This window comes from Brachypodium distachyon, chromosome 1 (assembly GCF_000005505.3).
Source record: "Brachypodium distachyon strain Bd21 chromosome 1, Brachypodium_distachyon_v3.0, whole genome shotgun sequence".
Lineage (NCBI taxonomy): Eukaryota > Viridiplantae > Streptophyta > Magnoliopsida > Poales > Poaceae > Brachypodium > Brachypodium distachyon.
In genome coordinates, this window is record NC_016131.3 from 69408086 (window position 1) to 69424402 (window position 16317).

At 44.2% G+C, this 16317-nt stretch overlaps 5 protein-coding genes across 6 annotated transcripts; 1 reads left to right on the plus strand and 4 right to left on the minus strand.

The window, feature by feature from the left end:
- Window positions 1-227: 227 nt before the first annotated feature.
- LOC100836308 lies at window positions 228-1263 on the minus strand. The gene is made up of 4 exons (XM_024457470.1): window positions 1120-1263; window positions 950-1020; window positions 656-859; window positions 228-523 (listed from the first exon to the last, which is right to left on the minus strand). Exons 1-4 carry the CDS (start codon window positions 1253-1255, stop codon window positions 494-496), a joined length of 441 nt encoding a protein of 146 aa, XP_024313238.1. The 5' UTR covers window positions 1256-1263; the 3' UTR covers window positions 228-493.
- Window positions 1129-4730, minus strand: LOC100836927 (pentatricopeptide repeat-containing protein At2g16880). The gene is made up of 2 exons (XM_024457469.1): window positions 2186-4730; window positions 1129-1264 (listed from the first exon to the last, which is right to left on the minus strand). The coding sequence occupies exon 1, from the start codon at window positions 4665-4667 to the stop codon at window positions 2304-2306; it is 2364 nt and encodes a 787-aa protein (XP_024313237.1). The 5' UTR covers window positions 4668-4730; the 3' UTR covers window positions 1129-1264; window positions 2186-2303.
- Window positions 4731-5070: 340 nt separating this feature from the next.
- On the minus strand, window positions 5071-7375 carry LOC100828427. The gene is made up of 5 exons (XM_003558515.4): window positions 7115-7375; window positions 6113-6257; window positions 5943-6013; window positions 5649-5852; window positions 5071-5516 (listed from the first exon to the last, which is right to left on the minus strand). Exons 1-5 carry the CDS (start codon window positions 7349-7351, stop codon window positions 5487-5489), a joined length of 687 nt encoding a protein of 228 aa, XP_003558563.1. The 5' UTR covers window positions 7352-7375; the 3' UTR covers window positions 5071-5486.
- A 161-nt stretch (window positions 7376-7536) lies between these two features.
- On the plus strand, window positions 7537-11781 carry LOC100828731 (peptidyl-prolyl cis-trans isomerase CYP65). 2 transcript variants are annotated; one of them, XR_730048.3, is made up of 12 exons: window positions 7537-7822; window positions 8319-8381; window positions 8491-8594; window positions 8735-8826; window positions 8928-9017; window positions 9107-9182; window positions 9309-9670; window positions 9759-10015; window positions 10118-10406; window positions 10705-10812; window positions 10905-11336; window positions 11557-11781. XR_730048.3 is itself a non-coding variant. In XM_003558516.4 (11 exons), the coding sequence occupies exons 1-11, from the start codon at window positions 7695-7697 to the stop codon at window positions 11106-11108; spliced, it is 1773 nt and encodes a 590-aa protein (XP_003558564.1). In that variant the 5' UTR covers window positions 7537-7694; the 3' UTR covers window positions 11109-11508. The 2 variants fall into 2 exon arrangements, 1 of the variants encoding a protein (XP_003558564.1); XM_003558516.4 differs by lacking the exon at window positions 11557-11781 and having other exon boundaries at window positions 10905-11508.
- A 698-nt stretch (window positions 11782-12479) lies between these two features.
- On the minus strand, window positions 12480-14505 carry LOC100829035. Its single transcript, XM_010230716.3, has 4 exons — window positions 14197-14505; window positions 13412-13604; window positions 13144-13237; window positions 12480-13058 (listed from the first exon to the last, which is right to left on the minus strand). The coding sequence occupies exons 1-4, from the start codon at window positions 14445-14447 to the stop codon at window positions 12748-12750; spliced, it is 849 nt and encodes a 282-aa protein (XP_010229018.1). The 5' UTR covers window positions 14448-14505; the 3' UTR covers window positions 12480-12747.
- Between the last annotated feature and the right edge of the window lie 1812 nt (window positions 14506-16317).

The following is a 16317-nucleotide window of genomic DNA, read 5'->3' on the forward strand; positions in this document are numbered from 1 at the left end:
CAGGCAGGAAGTGGACCTAGATAGAGAGATGCGCGGCTATGCTATGCGGAAGCCGAAGTTGATCCCGACCTCCATGTGAACGAGTGGGGTCATGTTGTTCAGCTGGGGGCTGCGGTTTTAACTTATGCACGGCTAGTATGTCCCGGGCCGGGCTCGTGATTTCGGTATCAAAAATACAGAGGCACACAAGAGGCCAAACTTCATGTGAATATACAAGACACCGCCGATGAAGAAATGAATGTCCTTGCTGTTGCCGCCCAGCGTTACCGTTCCTTCCAGGGCAAAGAAATATGAATATGACTACATAACTACATGAAATATGAATTCTGATGTGATATCCAGAATACAGAGCTATGTTCTCTAGACTAGACCAAAACAGTTAGTTCATCATAATATCCATCTTGAGCCTCTTAAGCACAGATGGCATCCCGAAAAGGGCATCCTCATAGCGGTCTCAGAGATTAGCATATGCTCCTACAGATGTGATACACTATCACTTCCGTTGCTCCAAAGCTTTTTCTTTCTGCACAGGCAACAACAGTACAATGTGTATTCTCACATCGTTAATCTAGTCACGCAATTCGATCAATTTTTTCATACAGCAAACCTACCAAGCTGTCCATAGAATAATGATTCACATTATGCATTTATTTACCTTCATTTGTCTAGCAATAGAAGGAAGCCATTTCTCTCCCCTGACCTTCTTCAGCTCCTTCACCCGTTCTTCCTCCCTCTTGGCTTTGGCCTTTGCTGCAGTTTCTCTAGCTTCCAGTTTGGCCAATGAAATCTGGGATGCTTCTTTTGCGGAAACAAGTACGTCGTCACCATCAACAACAACAGACTGAAGCATATGCCTGAACTGAAACCAGGATCGCAGTGAGATCAGTGAAAGTTACAAGGGTAAAACCTTCAAACATAAGTATACTTTTTGCAAGAATGGGTATTCAACCTTCTTTGATTTCTCGTCAATCTCAGACCAAGGCAGAATTCTGGGTCTCTTGAGTTGCACGTGGTATTTGTCTGGAAATATACATCACATATTCACATATGAGTATGTACTGCCACCACAAAAGAATATCTAAACCGAGGTTGTTAGAGATAATCACATTCTTCACATACCTATGTCCTCAATTCTGATGCCAGGTGGTGCCTTCTTGAATAATTTTATCACTCCATCTATTTCCATAGGGTCAGCCAAGTTCAAGCAAGGAGTTCTGACAATTTCAAGGTTTTTCTCTAACACATCATCCAACATATTTCTTACCTGAAACAAACCATTGAACCCTGCAGGATTATAATGCATAACATAGTACTCTAGAAACATAGTACTGTACCAATTAAGTTTTTCAAATGAAATGGTTATACTATAGTTAAATAATTAAAGCCAAGGATCCACAGCAACATTGTGCAAAGCATATTCTAGTTGCTCACTAGACTTGCCAGGTGAGGTACTACATAGTGAAAAGAATTGTGCAAGTTTACAGTACATAAATATTTAACATGCAGTGATAAATATTTAACAAGTTTCACAGCCAACAATATGCACTGAGTTGTGAACTAAGCAGGCAACTGGTCCACTTAAGGCACTAACTAGTAACCCCTTGACAAAAGAAACAACTAGCGTGAGGAAAATAGTTGATTCTGAGGAGATACTAACGTTCCAGTATATGAAGTGTCTGTGACAATCTGGAAAATTAATAATAGATGCAGTACTACTTAAGTTTGCTGAGTTTTCTGTGAGCTTCTGCCGGTAATACCTTTTTCAGGAAAATGCTGGTAGTACTTGTTAATTCCACTTCAAGTTACATTTGAAGGAAATGTACTTAGCGTTAGTATAAACCCACACTTACCCGAGTTGACCAGATACTAAACCCAAACTTTTCCGAGTCAACCAGATGCTAGTTCTAATTCCTTCACAGAATGAACAACGTACGTGGCAAAGCTGGGACGAACAACGAATACTCCAAAATGGACGCACCAAAGCTATGAACACAACACATCCTAATAGAATAGCATTGAATTATCTCAATGAAACCTAAGATCATAGAGACCAAGTACTAAACAATTTTACCTGAACTCTTTAAATTTAGTAGATTTTACTATGAAATGTATTTACTTAGTATTGAAAATGACAACTAATGAAGATTCTAATGGTGAAATTTTGAAAAAGAAGCAGAGTACTTGCCTACTTCTTTTCTTTCCATCATTCTCCTCCAAGACATCAAGCACTCAGGTTTGCCTAAGTTATGACTAAACTCTGGCTGATGCCACATCACAAAGCAGCAAAAAATGAACGGCGTGTACTACCCAACTGCATGAGTTAGCCTTTTCTGTCTCTTGACAAGCCCTTCCATCAAAGTAATATACGTTGAACTGTCCACAGACATTCCCTTTTGCATCATCTCATCCAAAATGGCCTTAGCTTCTTTAAATTGCCCACTGGTGCATAGCCCATTTACGAGTTTCGTGTATGCCTCTGAAGCACTATCTTGTGGATTTTCAACTGTTTCTTCCTCAGTTTTAGCATCCTTCCCTGATTCTGCTTCATCCACGGAAGAAGGCTTTAAGAGGGGAGAGGAAAAACTTTGAGACAATGTTCCACTCTCAGCTAACTTATGCAGCATATTCTGCGCTTCTTCTGTTCTCCCTGCCTCAGATAGTGCAGATAACACAACATTGTAAGTAAATGCATCAGGCTGCAATCCCCTAGCCTCCATGTCAGCGAAAAAGTGCAAAGCAGTATCGACATCCCCATCTTTGCACATAGTTTGAATTAGGGTGTTATACGTGATAACATCAACCTTCTTCCCTTTCTCTACCCATGACTCAAAGAGCTTCAATGCTTTGTCGAGCTTTCCATTCAGACACAATCCATTCATCAGAGTGTTGCAGGTGACAACATCCGGCTTAAAGGAATTTTCGACCATCTTGTTGTGGAACTGGAAGGCATTTTCCAAGTCCCCTTCCTTGCAGTAGGCATGGATGATGATATTGTATGTGGTGTCATCTGGCACCAGCCCCTTCTCCATGAGCTCATTCAACTTATCAATCGCCTCTTTCAACCTCCCCATTCTGGAAAGACCCTTGATCAATGTGTTGTAAGTCGAAATGCTTGGCGTCAACTTCTTCTCAATCATCTCATCCCACAGACGCAGAGCAGGCTCCGAATTATACTCCTTGAAATAGGCTGCCATCACTGTACCATAGCTGACTTCATCAGGCATGAAACCCCTCTGTGGTGGAGACTGCAACAGCCCTTGAGCCTCTTCATAACGCTTCTCCTTGCACAGGTTATACAGCACAGTATTAAGTGTGAATGTATCCAATTTGAGTCCTCTCCTGACCATCTCATCCATTAGTGTATATGCTTTGGCAATGTTGCCAGCCTTGCAGTGTGCATGAATCAATGTATTATATGTGATCACATCTGGTGCTAAACCATCATCTGCCATCTTGTTCAAACACCCCAACGCCCCCTCCAATTCCCCATCCTTGCACAGCCCCTTGATAACGATGTTATGCGTGACCAAAGTCGCCTTCACCCCCTTCTCACGCATTTCCTCGAGCAGCCTTAGTGCATCAGACGAGCACCGGCACTTAAAGCAGGCATCAGCAAGCGTATTGTAGGTCACTACATCAGGCAACAGAGTGCCGAGCCGCTCCATCTCATCCTTCAGCCTAAACGCCTCGTCCACCTTCCCAGCCTGGCACAGACCAGCGGCAAGCACATTGTACGTCCACAGGTCGGGCTCAAAGCCATTGGCTGTCATGGCCTCCACGACCTTGGTCGCCTGCTTGATCCACCCGAGCCTCGCGTAGGCCGAAACGAGGGTATTGTACGTCGGTCGTGTAGGCGCGACCCCATCTTTCTTCATCCTCGCCAGCAGCGCGCGCGCCTCCCCGAGCATGCCCTTCCGGCAGTGCGCGTTGAGGAGCGTGTTGTAGGTGACGGCGTCGGGGGAAAGGCCGAAGCCCTGCATGGTGGAGAGCGTGGAGAGGGCGTCGGCGAGCGTGCCCTTGGAGCAGTGCGTGTGCACGAGGAGGTTGAAGGTGTAGTGGTTGGGGTGGAGGCGGAGCGCGACGATGGAGCGGAAGGCGTCGAGGGAGGCCTGCGGCGAGGTGGAGGGGCTGCGCGCGAGCGCGGAGAGGACGGCGTTGGCGGCCTGGAGGGAGGGGCGGACGCGGACGCGGCGGCGGAGGGAGTGGAGGAGCTGCGCGGCGAGGTGGGGGAGGCGGAGGCGGGAGTAGGCGGAGAGCGCGGCGTCGGCGAGCGGCGTCGAGGGGAGGTTGCCGAGGAGGTGCCGGTGGAGGCTGCGGAGCGGGTCGAGCGGGACGAAGGAGAGGAGCAGCGGGAAGAGGTGGCGGTAGGGGAGGACGGGGAGGAGCGGGAGGAGGGACGGGAGGCAGGAGGGCGGCGACACGAGGCTGCGGTAAGCGAGGAGCGGAAGCGGCGAGGCGAGCCCCGGGTTGGAGGCGGCGAGGGAGAGCACGCGCGGGTGGTGGGAGGCGGTGAGGCGCGGGAGGTGGGCGGCCAGGAGGTCGGGCATGGGCGGCGGGGCGGGCAGGCGGGACGCCGAGACGAGCGCGTCCGCCACGGACGCGACGAGCGCGGAGTCCGGGTCGGAGGCACCTGCAGCCGAGGCGGAGGTGGACGGCGGGGTGTCCATGGGGAGGCGGCGAACGACAGCGGTATGGGTGACGGCGCGGCGAGGGGGTGATGGAAGCGGAAAATGATGGGACAGAGGCCTTGGCGTGGGCTGAGCTTTTTTTGAGCGGAAAAGAAAAGCTCAGCCCACGATGGAGTGGTGAGGTTTCGGCCTTTAGGGAAATCGTGCGGTTGTGGGCTACAGCTCGTCAACAGAATGGGAAGTTCAGCGTCGGGCACATTATGCATTTCTGCTGACTTTTGGCGACTTTGTAACAAGCCCGAATCCTTGTGCACATGGCCGCAGACTATTCCCTCATAAAAAAAAAAATTTGTTCTCAGACTACAGATTCTCAACAAAAAAAAAAAAAAAAAAAACTGGCCACAGCCTACATGTAATATGACCAGACAAAATTTCGAAACTCTTTATGCATACGAAATCACACATCATCAAATTAATATGAAAATTTCAGGGCCGCAGTAGATGTTGCCAGACAATACATGCCCCTATGCATGTATACATGGAAGTTTCAGACCCAGTTGTACAAGGCAGAGACTGCTTGACAAACTATCATTGGCTTCCTGATGAGTCTCCAAAGAATGTATGCTACTTCCATATCACAACTGGAACATTACATGTTTTTTTGCCAACATAACTACATGAAATATGAATTCTGATGTGATATCCAGAATACAGAGCTATGTTCTCTAGACTAGACCAAAACAGTTAGTTCATCATAATATCCATCTTGAGCCTCTTAAGCACAGATGGCATCCCGAAAAGGGCATCCTCATAGCGGTCTCAGAGATTAGCATATGCTCCTACAGATGTGATACACTATCACTTCCGTTGCTCCAAAGCTTTTTCTTTCTGCACAGGCAACAACAGTACAATGTGTATTCTCACATCGTTAATCTAGTCACGCAATTCGATCAATTTTTTCATACAGCAAACCTACCAAGCTGTCCATAGAATAATGATTCACATTATGCATTTATTTACCTTCATTTGTCTAGCAATAGAAGGAAGCCATTTCTCTCCCCTGACCTTCTTCAGCTCCTTCACCCGTTCTTCCTCCCTCTTGGCTTTGGCCTTTGCTGCAGTTTCTCTAGCTTCCAGTTTGGCCAATGAAATCTGGGATGCTTCTTTTGCGGAAACAAGTACGTCGTCACCATCAACAACAACAGACTGAAGCATATGCCTGAACTGAAACCAGGATCGCAGTGAGATCAGTGAAAGTTACAAGGGTAAAACCTTCAAACATAAGTATACTTTTTGCAAGAATGGGTATTCAACCTTCTTTGATTTCTCGTCAATCTCAGACCAAGGCAGAATTCTGGGTCTCTTGAGTTGCACGTGGTATTTGTCTGGAAATATACATCACATATTCACATATGAGTATGTACTGCCACCACAAAAGAATATCTAAACCGAGGTTGTTAGAGATAATCACATTCTTCACATACCTATGTCCTCAATTCTGATGCCAGGTGGTGCCTTCTTGAATAATTTTATCACTCCATCTATTTCCATAGGGTCAGCCAAGTTCAAGCAAGGAGTTCTGACAATTTCAAGGTTTTTCTCTAACACATCATCCAACATATTTCTTACCTGAAACAAACCATTGAACCCTGCAGGATTATAATGCATAACATAGTACTCTAGAAACATAGTACTGTACCAATTAAGTTTTTCAAATGAAATGGTTATACTATAGTTAAATAATTAAAGCCAAGGATCCACAGCAACATTGTGCAAAGCATATTCTAGTTGCTCACTAGACTTGCCAGGTGAGGTACTACATAGTGAAAAGAATTGTGCAAGTTTACAGTACATAAATATTTAACATGCAGTGATAAATATTTAACAAGTTTCACAGCCAACAATATGCACTGAGTTGTGAACTAAGCAGGCAACTGGTCCACTTAAGGCACTAACTAGTAACCCCTTGACAAAAGAAACAACTAGCGTGAGGAAAATAGTTGATTCTGAGGAGATACTAACGTTCCAGTATATGAAGTGTCTGTGACAATCTGGAAAATTAATAATAGATGCAGTACTACTTAAGTTTGCTGAGTTTTCTGTGAGCTTCTGCCGGTAATACCTTTTTCAGGAAAATGCTGGTAGTACTTGTTAATTCCACTTCAAGTTACATTTGAAGGAAATGTACTTAGCGTTAGTATAAACCCACACTTACCCGAGTTGACCAGATACTAAACCCAAACTTTTCCGAGTCAACCAGATGCTAGTTCTAATTCCTTCACAGAATGAACAACGTACGTGGCAAAGCTGGGACGAACAACGAATACTCCAAAATGGACGCACCAAAGCTATGAACACAACACATCCTAATAGAATAGCATTGAATTATCTCAATGAAACCTAAGATCATAGAGACCACCGAGGTATTGGCTCACATCTCAGAGACAATAAGCCCTAAGCAAGGGGCGAGCCCGGAATCAAGATACCTTGATCTGGTATAGCTTAAGACCAGGCGCTTGCGTCTTCTCCTCCAGCGGCTGCTGCTCCAAGCCGTGGTTAGCCTCGCCGCCGCCACCTCCAGCGGCTGCCTTCGCCGCGCCGTTAGGCAACGGGTAGCCGAACCCCGTGGTGGCGACGGAGTCGATGGCCGCCTTCCACGTCGCGTCCCCGTCATCGTCGCTGCTGCTGCCGCTCGCCGTAGGGCTACCGCCGCCGCCCCCCATTGCGCTACTCGAATCGACTCTGCTCGCTCGGACGGAGCGCTGCGTGGCCACTTGCCCCGAACGTTTGGGCCGCTCGTGGGCTGGGAGGCTGGGCCGGGCCGAAACTGTTTCCCAATTCGCACCGACCCCAGACGGCCTGAGCCGCGCTCTATGACGGGCCGAGCCGCGGACGAATCAGCCGCCTATTCCTTTCTCGTTCTCTCTCTCCGCTCTTTCTCCTTCCCCGGCCCGAACACTTCCGGTCGTCAAATCTCGCCGCCTCACCTCGCCGCCGGCGAAACCCGACCGCTCGGCAGGCAACCGCAGCACCGGCCGGAGGCCCGCGCTTGTAGGATTTTCCGAGATGGGGAAGAAGCAGCACAGCAAGGACCGGATGTTCATAACGGCGACGGAGTGGGCAACGGAGTGGGGCGGCGCCAAGAACAGGGAGGCCACTGCGCCATTCCAGCGCCTCCCCTTCTACTGCTGCGCGTAATTACCTACTTTATCCCCTCTTCCCCTGTTTACGCACTAGCCTTAGAGGAAGATTTACCTGCTTACCTCTATTCTTTAGTTAATTCGGGATTCTGATTCGAGTTTTGAGAGAGCTTGAGCTTATATGGTTTCTTCTTTAGGGCGTGAACTTAATTTTGTTGATCTTTTAGGAAATATACTACTACCTCCGATCCTAAATTGTTGACGAAATATTACATGTATCTATTAGACACTTTTTAAGAATAAATACGTTCATATTTGGACAAATTTGAGACAAGAATTTAGGATCGGAGGGAGTATGTCACTACTCACTAGTTAAATCAGTTACCCTTGTGAGCTCATGTGCTCAGGTTCAGTTCGTGCTATTTAACCCTCGTTATATAACTTGAGCTACTTTAGCAGCTGAGGTAACTAGAGATTTTTTTTCTAGGGAGATTAGTAACTAAAGTTAACCCCTCTTCTTTACAATGGTTGTTATTGCTTTGGGTACTAGGCTCACGTTTTTGCCATTTGAGGATCCAGTGTGCACGGTGGATGGAAGTGTCTTTGATTTAATGTAAGTGGCTAGTTGGTTACACCATTGCAATTCCTTATGCTTCTTTGGATAACTTATTGATACAAGAGATGAAAAGGTAGGGGTTCTGAGTTCTTGCTTCTCAATGTAGGAGCATAATCCCATATATTAAAAAATTTGGGAAGCATCCAGTAACTGGAGCAGCGCTGAAGCAGGATGATCTAATTCCTCTTACGTTCCATAAGAACACGGACGGTGAGTTGAAACCTATGGCATGAAAATTTCAATGTAGCTTCAACAAAGTGGAACTGCTAGAACAACAGTAAATTCCTTTGATGTTAGCTGCTCTTCTCTGTCTGTAACTCTGTATGTTAAAATGTTTTTTTCTTGTGCAGGGGAGTTTCAGTGTCCTGTCTTGAATAAAGTTTTTACAGAATTCACACATATAGTTGCTGTAAAGACTACTGGGAACGTCTTCTGTTATGAGGTGGGATTTATCCTTCAGTTAGCTACATGCTAGTTTTTTCAGGTGGTCAATTTGGTGTTATGGTATGTTCCAAGCTGATGGATTTTGCTTTCTGTTTGTAGGCAATCCATGAGCTTAACATTAAACCGAAGAATTGGAAAGAGTTGCTAACTGATGAGCCCTTCGCACGAAAGGACTTGATAACAATTCAGGTAGCTGTTTTGAAGAACATCCATGTTACTCATTTTCTTATGTACAATTAACGCTAGCCTAATTATGTTCACCTTGTGAATTGGTGTAGAATCCAAATGCGCTTGATAGCAAGGTACTAGGGGAATTTGACCATGTCAAACAAGGCCTCAAACTTGAGGATGAAGGTTCACTTATGCCCCCTCCTTCCCTGTTACTTATTTTGTGTCAGTTGTTCCGTATCTATCTAACATACAGTCTTTCCTTTTGAAATGGGTTAACTTACATGTTCTGCCTATCCAACTACTGCGCAGAGTTGCAGCGAATGAAAGATGATCCAACCTACAACATAAATGTTTCTGGTGATCTTAAGCAAATGATGAAGGAACTGGGGACTGAAAAAGGGAAGATGGCTTTTCTGCATGGTGGAGGAGGACAGAAAGCTCAAAAAGAAAGAGCTGCAGCTCTAGCTGTCATTTTAGCAAAAAAAGAAGAGGGTGAATCAAAATCAGGCAAAGAAGCAAAACCTCCTCAACCGTTCAGTGTTGTTGATGCTGCATCAGCCTCTGTTCATGGCAGGAGTGCAGCAGCAGCAAAATCTGGTACTGCTGAGAAAACTGCTGCTAGAATTGCTATGCACATGGCAGGGGATCGAGCTCCTGTGAATGCCAAGTTGGTAAATTTTCATCTCATCTCCATGTCTTATATAGGCCTTGTGTTATGCAATTGGTGTTTGTCTTATGGAGTTGGTCCAATAATTTCAGGTTAAAAGTCGTTACACTACTGGAGCAGCTTCACGTTCTTTCACGTCGACTGCCTATGATCCTGTTACCAAAAATGAATTTGAGTATGTCAAAGTTGAAAAGAATCCAAAAAAGAAAGGATATGTTCAGTTGCATACCACCCATGGTGATTTGAATTTGGAGCTTCATTGTGATATTACTCCTCGAACGTGTGAAAACTTCCTCACTCATTGTGAAAACGGTTACTACAATGGCCTTATCTTCCATCGTAGCATCAAGTATGTTGTCTTATTCTTATTAGCCATATATAGGTATTGTTTAATCATTCCATAACCCATGGCCATATGTAAATAATTTATGTTTGCTCACACATTTAACAGGAACTTTATGATACAAGGAGGTGATCCAACTGGCACAGGAAGTGGAGGGGAGTCCATATGGGGTCAACCTTTCAAGGATGAATTGAATTCAAAGCTGCTACATTCAGGAAGAGGTGTTGTCAGCATGGCAAATTCTGGCCCCCATACTAATGGATCCCAATTTTTCATCTTGTACAAGTCTGCAGCCCATTTAAATTTCAAGCACACAGTATTTGGCATGGTGGTCGGTGGTTTGACCACTCTTTCAACTATGGAAAAGGTCCCTGTTGATGACGATGACCGGCCATTGGTTAGTATTATTATTTTTGTTTTGTCTGCAGTTTTACTTTGTTTTCTTGCATACACAATTTTTTTACCGCAAACATTAGCCCATTAACTTTGGCACAATTGCAATATAATTCTCTTTTAAGCATAATGTTCCATATTATTTTAGGTTTGATTGATGTACTGTGTTCTCCTACTCTTTTAAGCATTATGTTCCATATTATTTTAGGTTTGATTGATGTACTGTGTTCTCCTGCATAGTTGTTTCTTGAGTGGACAAAAATATCTGAACGTTGTATTCCTATTTCTACCTTGATTTACAGGAGGAAATAAAGTTACTAAAAGTTAGTGTATTTGTGAATCCTTACATGGAACCAGATGAAGAGGAAGAAAAGGCAAAGATTGAGGAGCAGAACAAGGATGCTGATCATGTAATGTTTTGCATCTTGTTTCGGTTATATTTATGGATTTCTTTGCATTTATGTATCTATGGTGGTTTTAACATTTGTTTGTACTAATTCAGGATAAGGTGGGATCATGGTATAGCAACCCAGGAACTGGTGTTGCTGCTTCAACAAGTGCTGGTAGTGGAGTTGGCAAGTATCTGAAAGCTCGGGCAGCTGGCTCTGCTGATGTTGCCAGAAATGCTGCAGCAGCAGATGATTCAAGCAAGAAAAGAAAAGTGAATGCTCCTAGTGTAGAATTCAAAGATTTCTCTGGATGGTAGCTGCATTGTATATGTGAATTGCCCTATGGTTCTCTCTGAAGAAGCAACTGGTTGGGACTTTGGTAACATTTGACATGTCCGTTCATGTTATGATGCTGTAATAACTGTCCAGAATGCCCAAGGTCCACAATTAGCAGTGTCCTGTGGAATCTCTGATTAGGACATGATATTGCTTCAAATTAATGCTGACAAAGCAGATTGTAGGATTGCAGTTTGTGCGACAAAGAGGTATTACTAGATTGTTCTGCTTCGAGTTACTGTAGTGCTTTACCTAATCGCAGTTCATATAGTTATTGTTTTGTTCTGTAAGAGCAAAAGAAATCCTTCAGTTCACAGTCACGGTGGTCTGTACTTTGTATTCCATATGTTCTTGGACTATGCATATTTTACCTGACTATCATTGGAGAGCCTTCACAGCTTATACACCCTGGCCTTGTCTTCTGTGCAGGCTGAGCTATTGACAGAGAGTCAGAGAGAATACTGGATGGAGTTAATTTTTTCACCTGTCTATGGAATGAATTACAGTATTACATATAGAACATAGAAAATCCAAGTGGAAACTCCATGTTTGTGATTATGTGTTTGTATGTTACTGTTCTTCATGGCATGTTGTACTAATACTTTGTCATTTCTGGACAACCGCTTTTAACAGTCATCTTTTCAGTTTCACACAGTTGCATTGTGCCAATAGAAAACCACGAGGAAATAACTGGATGGGGGAAGTTGTAGATTGAAATAGAAAACCAAATGAGTGAAACCATCCCATTCCAATCCACTTTATTATATTCGAGGAACCAAGAACATGTACTCCCTCCGATCCATATTAATTGTCGAAATATTACATGTATTTAGATGCTTTTTAGATACAGATACATCTATATTTGTACAAATTTGAGACGATTAATATGGATCGGAGGGAGTATTAGAAATTGTGTTACTCCTAATACATTCTACTTTGTTCCCCTAATCGACGTGCATGCACAGTGAATCCTTATGTGTCAACCTTAAAACATACTCTGTATAATTTAGATTCCAAGAGATGTAGTCATGTAGATGCTCTGCTGCTAATATGCATGGTTTCGCCTGTAAAACTGTGCCGATTGTACGTTGTACAAGAAGCAATGAGCGCAGATGCCATCAACCAGTGCAAACTGCAAAGTTCTTTTTCAATCAGATGCAGTAACAAGTGAACATATTATATTATTCATATTGTAGAACATGTTCACCCAGGTGAACACAGTTACAAGATAAACCCATGGAAGTTAGAATGACTTAACATTGACCTGTACTTGCAATAACGACTTGTTACCTGTAAAGCTGTGCAGATTGTACGTTGTACAATAAGCAATGAGTGCAGATGCCATCAGCCAGTGCACACCAAAGTTATTTTTTAAGCAGAAGATGCAGTAACATGTGAACATGTCATATTATTCATCTTGTATACATGATCACCCAGGTGGACACAGTTACAGGATAAACCCTTGGAAGTTGGAATGACTTAAAATTGACCTGTACTTGCAATCAACGACTTGTTGAACTAAGAACATCAAACACTAACTGGCTCAAGAAAATGTTGAAACAAAACCAATCTCTGAAGCACCAAACAAACACCCTGGCAGCTGATTCGTTTGTTTTCGAACTACGCGCGTTTGAGCAAAACTACGAAAATGGACGCAATAGCCAGGAGCACAAAGGTCGACGGGCCATTTGCAAAATCTTTCTTGGTGTTCATGATCAGGGTTTTCAACCTCCCCTTGCTCTGGCCCTTGTCCGACGTTGCAACCAGGTCTTGCATAATGCTCGAAAGATTCGTCACCATCTCGGACACGAATGCCTTCATTTTCTCAACGTAGTCCTTGAATGCTTCTCCAGAGCCCGGTGAAGGCACACTGCTGCTTTGTGAGCTCTCAGCGTCACTATCTTCAGTAACACTAGAAGATTCACTGAGGTCTAAGACAGCAAAGGTACAGAAGCCCGAGTTAATTTATGAAAAGGTTACTGAATTAGAGGTATCACTGGACAGGCTAATGCTTACCTGTCCCGCATGTCTTGTAGAACTGCAAAACCTTTTCATTCTTCATCACAGCTTCCCAAACATTCTTGTCAGAAGCAAGCGAAGCAACGACATCCTGCAGAGAAAGGAGTACTCAATACAATAAGGCTGTTTGCACTTATATATTGCCAATTCAGGACTTAAGTTGCATAATGGATTCAAAAATAAGATGGGCTGTGATTTCATCAATATAAAAGACAGGAAAAGATCCCGACTCCCAAACTTTGTGTTGAACAAAGTTAGAGCTCACCTGTGCTTCAGGACTCTCCTGTAGCATTGTAAAGGCTTCAATAACACGTCCAGAGGCTCCAGAGGAAACAGATAAATTTTCATACTTGTCTTCATGCTTAAATGATTCTGAATGAACACGATCCTGAAATGTTTCCTGGGCATCCTTTGTCTTCGAAATTTCCAGGTGGGCAACATGAGACTCAACCTTAGCACTGGTTGGTTACATGAACGCAAGTCATCAGTTTGCTAGTACACATGAGATCTGCCACAGGAGCCAAAGGGGCATGCAGAGCTAAAGGTAAAATAAAATTAATCGAAGTGTTGGGAATACTATCAATTTTAAGCATAATCATATCATATGGGTTGAACTACATTAATTACATGATTCATTCAGGTAATTATCAACCATCCTTTCTGAAAGATACACAATGAAAAACTCTTTGAACGACAGTCCCGATGATGTGATTGCAGAGACAGACTGACAGGAAAATCACACAAAACATTAAGCATGTCTAAAATAAACACGATTGGACAAGCCAAAAGGTAAGCGTCTTCAATAGATCTGTTGAATCTATCAGAAAATGACTTGACCGGCGACCGCTCCTGATGTACCAATCTTCTCATGCACCGGACCACAAATTGTGTAATCTATCGGGCGTCATTGCCTAAAACGACTAAACGTGCAACAGTATGCAGCTTCCCGTAGCCATGCATAAACCATCTATCACCAGTTCGACATTAATCTACAAAGAAAACGAGAAAGGGAAGAGAGCGGAGCAGGGGGGTAAGTTTGGCGTTACGCACATCTCGAAGGCTTCCCTGAGGTCGATGGTGGCGGCCATGGCCTCCTCGTAGGTGGGCACGGGGCCGAACACCTCGCGGTCCGTGATGACCCAGTCATCCACCACCGAGAAGGTGGACGCGGGGCGGCCGTCGGCCGCGGTTGCTGCGCCGGCGGTGGGCTTCACGGCGCGGCGGTAGGCGGCAGCGGAGCGGTAGCCGCCGATCATGGCGGCCTTGGCGGCCGCGCGGACCCCCATGCTCCCCCCTCCCATCGCCTCCGATCGATCTCGCGCCGGCGCAACGAATTAGTACCCGGTACTGATCAGAACGCGATCGAAGTCGGTAGTGTAAAATGACGACGAGTATTTAACAGCTAGATGCGGATAGGAAGGAGCGTGCCTTTGCTTCCGTGGACGCGGTGAGATCTGGACCGTCGGATGTGGAACGGGTGGATCCTAGGTGTGGGGTGCGGTGCACGAGGAGATATATCCCCGTCGAGTCCTTGCGGTGCACGTGCATAACGGCATATGCCAAAGATATATCTTCCGTTTGTTCCGCAGATAATTCCGCCGGTTAATCTTCTCTTGCGATTAAACTGGTTGGTTGCATCTCACGGATCCCCACGGTAACAGAAAAATCCCCAAACGGCTAAGGCTAGTGGGAGTAGCCAAAGTACCAATTAAGCAATTTGGGTGATGTGTCCTGATATTAATGAGGAAAGAGAGGGTTGGAGTAACTAGATATGTTACCATCACATCACACTTCCCAAATACAATGAGTTTATAAAGCTAATAAATAAGTCTTCTATATTACCACAAATATGTTACTACCCACTGTTGAAGTAGTAACATATGCATGTTACTGGTTTATGTTACTACTCATTATGACCAGCCTAAGAAAACAGAAAAATCCCCAAAGAAAACTCTAGTTTTGTAGTCCCACCTCCGTTTCTAAATAGTTGTCGTGATTTTATTGCAAATTTGCACTAAAACCACGACAAGTATTTAGGAATGGAGGGAGTAGAACTTACCTTCAGTATTTCACACTTACATATTTCAAATTTGAACTAAAACCACGACAAGAATTCAGGAACAGACTCCGAGCGGCCTTTTGCCAACAGGCAGTGCTAACTGGTCAATCTGTATTATCATCTTGACATGCCACATTTAGATAAGATTGTTCATCGTTGGATTCTTGTCTGATTAGATATTCGAGAAAAGTACTTTTTTCGTCTCTCAACTTGTCGGAAAGTTCGTTTTTCGTCCCTCAAAAAAATTCCATACTTTTTTGCTCCCTTAATTTTCAAAACCGGACATTTTTAGTCACTCAGTCCATCCAAAATGGTTTTCCTAGCCATATGTCTGGTTTTCGCATAATTTTTTCATTTATTTTTTTCAATCAAGATATGGATGATGCAGATGGAGGAGAAGTACAACCAGTGCCTGGACGAGATCCAAAACACAACGACGTCCAATTTCAACAGCCTCGGCGGTCACGGGCTTAAGTGCAAACCGGACACGTGGTTAGACAAACCGTTTCGGATAGCCTTAAAGACTAAAAGTGTCCGGTTTTGAAAGTTCAGGGATGAAAAAATTACGAATTGTTTTTGAGGGACGAGAAATGAACTTTCCGACAAGTTGAGGGACGAAAAAAGTATTTTTCTCTAGATATTCTTATCGTTATTGGAACTTTTGGTAGTTGGAGTTGTAGTCTCCTGTAGTCTGGTTTCAGTTGTAATCGGCAAAGTTTGGTTCCTATGCTTTATATACCTTGTTGCAGACCTCTAAAAACCTCTGTAAACTGTGTTGATTTCTATAATGAAATCGGGGGCTGATGCTCCTTCCTCTAAAATATGTTTTTGAAAGGAATTAAACTGTGTTCTCTGGCAACGCTGGAAACTATGTCCTCTCTGTTTCTTGAGAATCAGGTTGCTTGCCAGAATCTGTTCATGAACACTAAGGAATGCAAACACATAGGTAAATGCGCTGAAGTCCTTGAAGCTGCACAATTATACGAGTGTAGGTCACTAGCTAATCCGGGAGCGAGCCCCGAAAGATATCCTAGCACGGCTGATCCGGGAGGCGTTATATATATCGACAGAGGCTTCTGCTATCTAACGTTTAGCTTCAGTAGCAGCATTGT

Bases quoted from the DNA above. Each gene is read 5' to 3' on its own strand.
- LOC100836927 (XM_024457469.1), bottom strand. From the start codon at position 4,667: ATGGACACCCCGCCGTCCACCTCCGCCTCGGCTGCAGGTGCCTCCGAC.
- LOC100828731 (XM_003558516.4), top strand. From the start codon at position 7,695: ATGGGGAAGAAGCAGCACAGCAAGGACCGGATGTTCATAACGGCGACG. The intron at 8,382-8,490 runs GTAAGTGGCTAG...TTCTCAATGTAG, and splicing joins GGAAGTGTCTTTGATTTAAT to GAGCATAATCCCATATATTA. The intron at 8,595-8,734 runs GTGAGTTGAAAC...TTTCTTGTGCAG, and splicing joins GTTCCATAAGAACACGGACG to GGGAGTTTCAGTGTCCTGTC.
- LOC100828427 (XM_003558515.4), bottom strand. From the start codon at position 7,351: ATGGGGGGCGGCGGCGGTAGCCCTACGGCGAGCGGCAGCAGCAGCGAC. The intron at 6,258-7,114 runs GTATCTTGATTC...GGTTTGTTTCAG, and splicing joins TTAAGCTATACCAGATCAAG to GTAAGAAATATGTTGGATGA. The intron at 5,853-5,942 runs GTTGAATACCCA...TCCTGGTTTCAG, and splicing joins TTGACGAGAAATCAAAGAAG to TTCAGGCATATGCTTCAGTC.
- LOC100836308 (XM_024457470.1), bottom strand. From the start codon at position 1,255: ATGTTGGATGATGTGTTAGAGAAAAACCTTGAAATTGTCAGAACTCCT. The intron at 1,021-1,119 runs GTATGTGAAGAA...GTATATTTCCAG, and splicing joins CATCAGAATTGAGGACATAG to ACAAATACCACGTGCAACTC. The intron at 524-655 runs GTAAATAAATGC...TTGCCTGTGCAG, and splicing joins CTATTGCTAGACAAATGAAG to AAAGAAAAAGCTTTGGAGCA.
- LOC100829035 (XM_010230716.3), bottom strand. From the start codon at position 14,447: ATGGGAGGGGGGAGCATGGGGGTCCGCGCGGCCGCCAAGGCCGCCATG. The intron at 13,605-14,196 runs GTGCGTAACGCC...GTAACCAACCAG, and splicing joins CTCAGGGAAGCCTTCGAGAT to TGCTAAGGTTGAGTCTCATG. The intron at 13,238-13,411 runs GTGAGCTCTAAC...CTTTCTCTGCAG, and splicing joins AGGAGAGTCCTGAAGCACAG to GATGTCGTTGCTTCGCTTGC.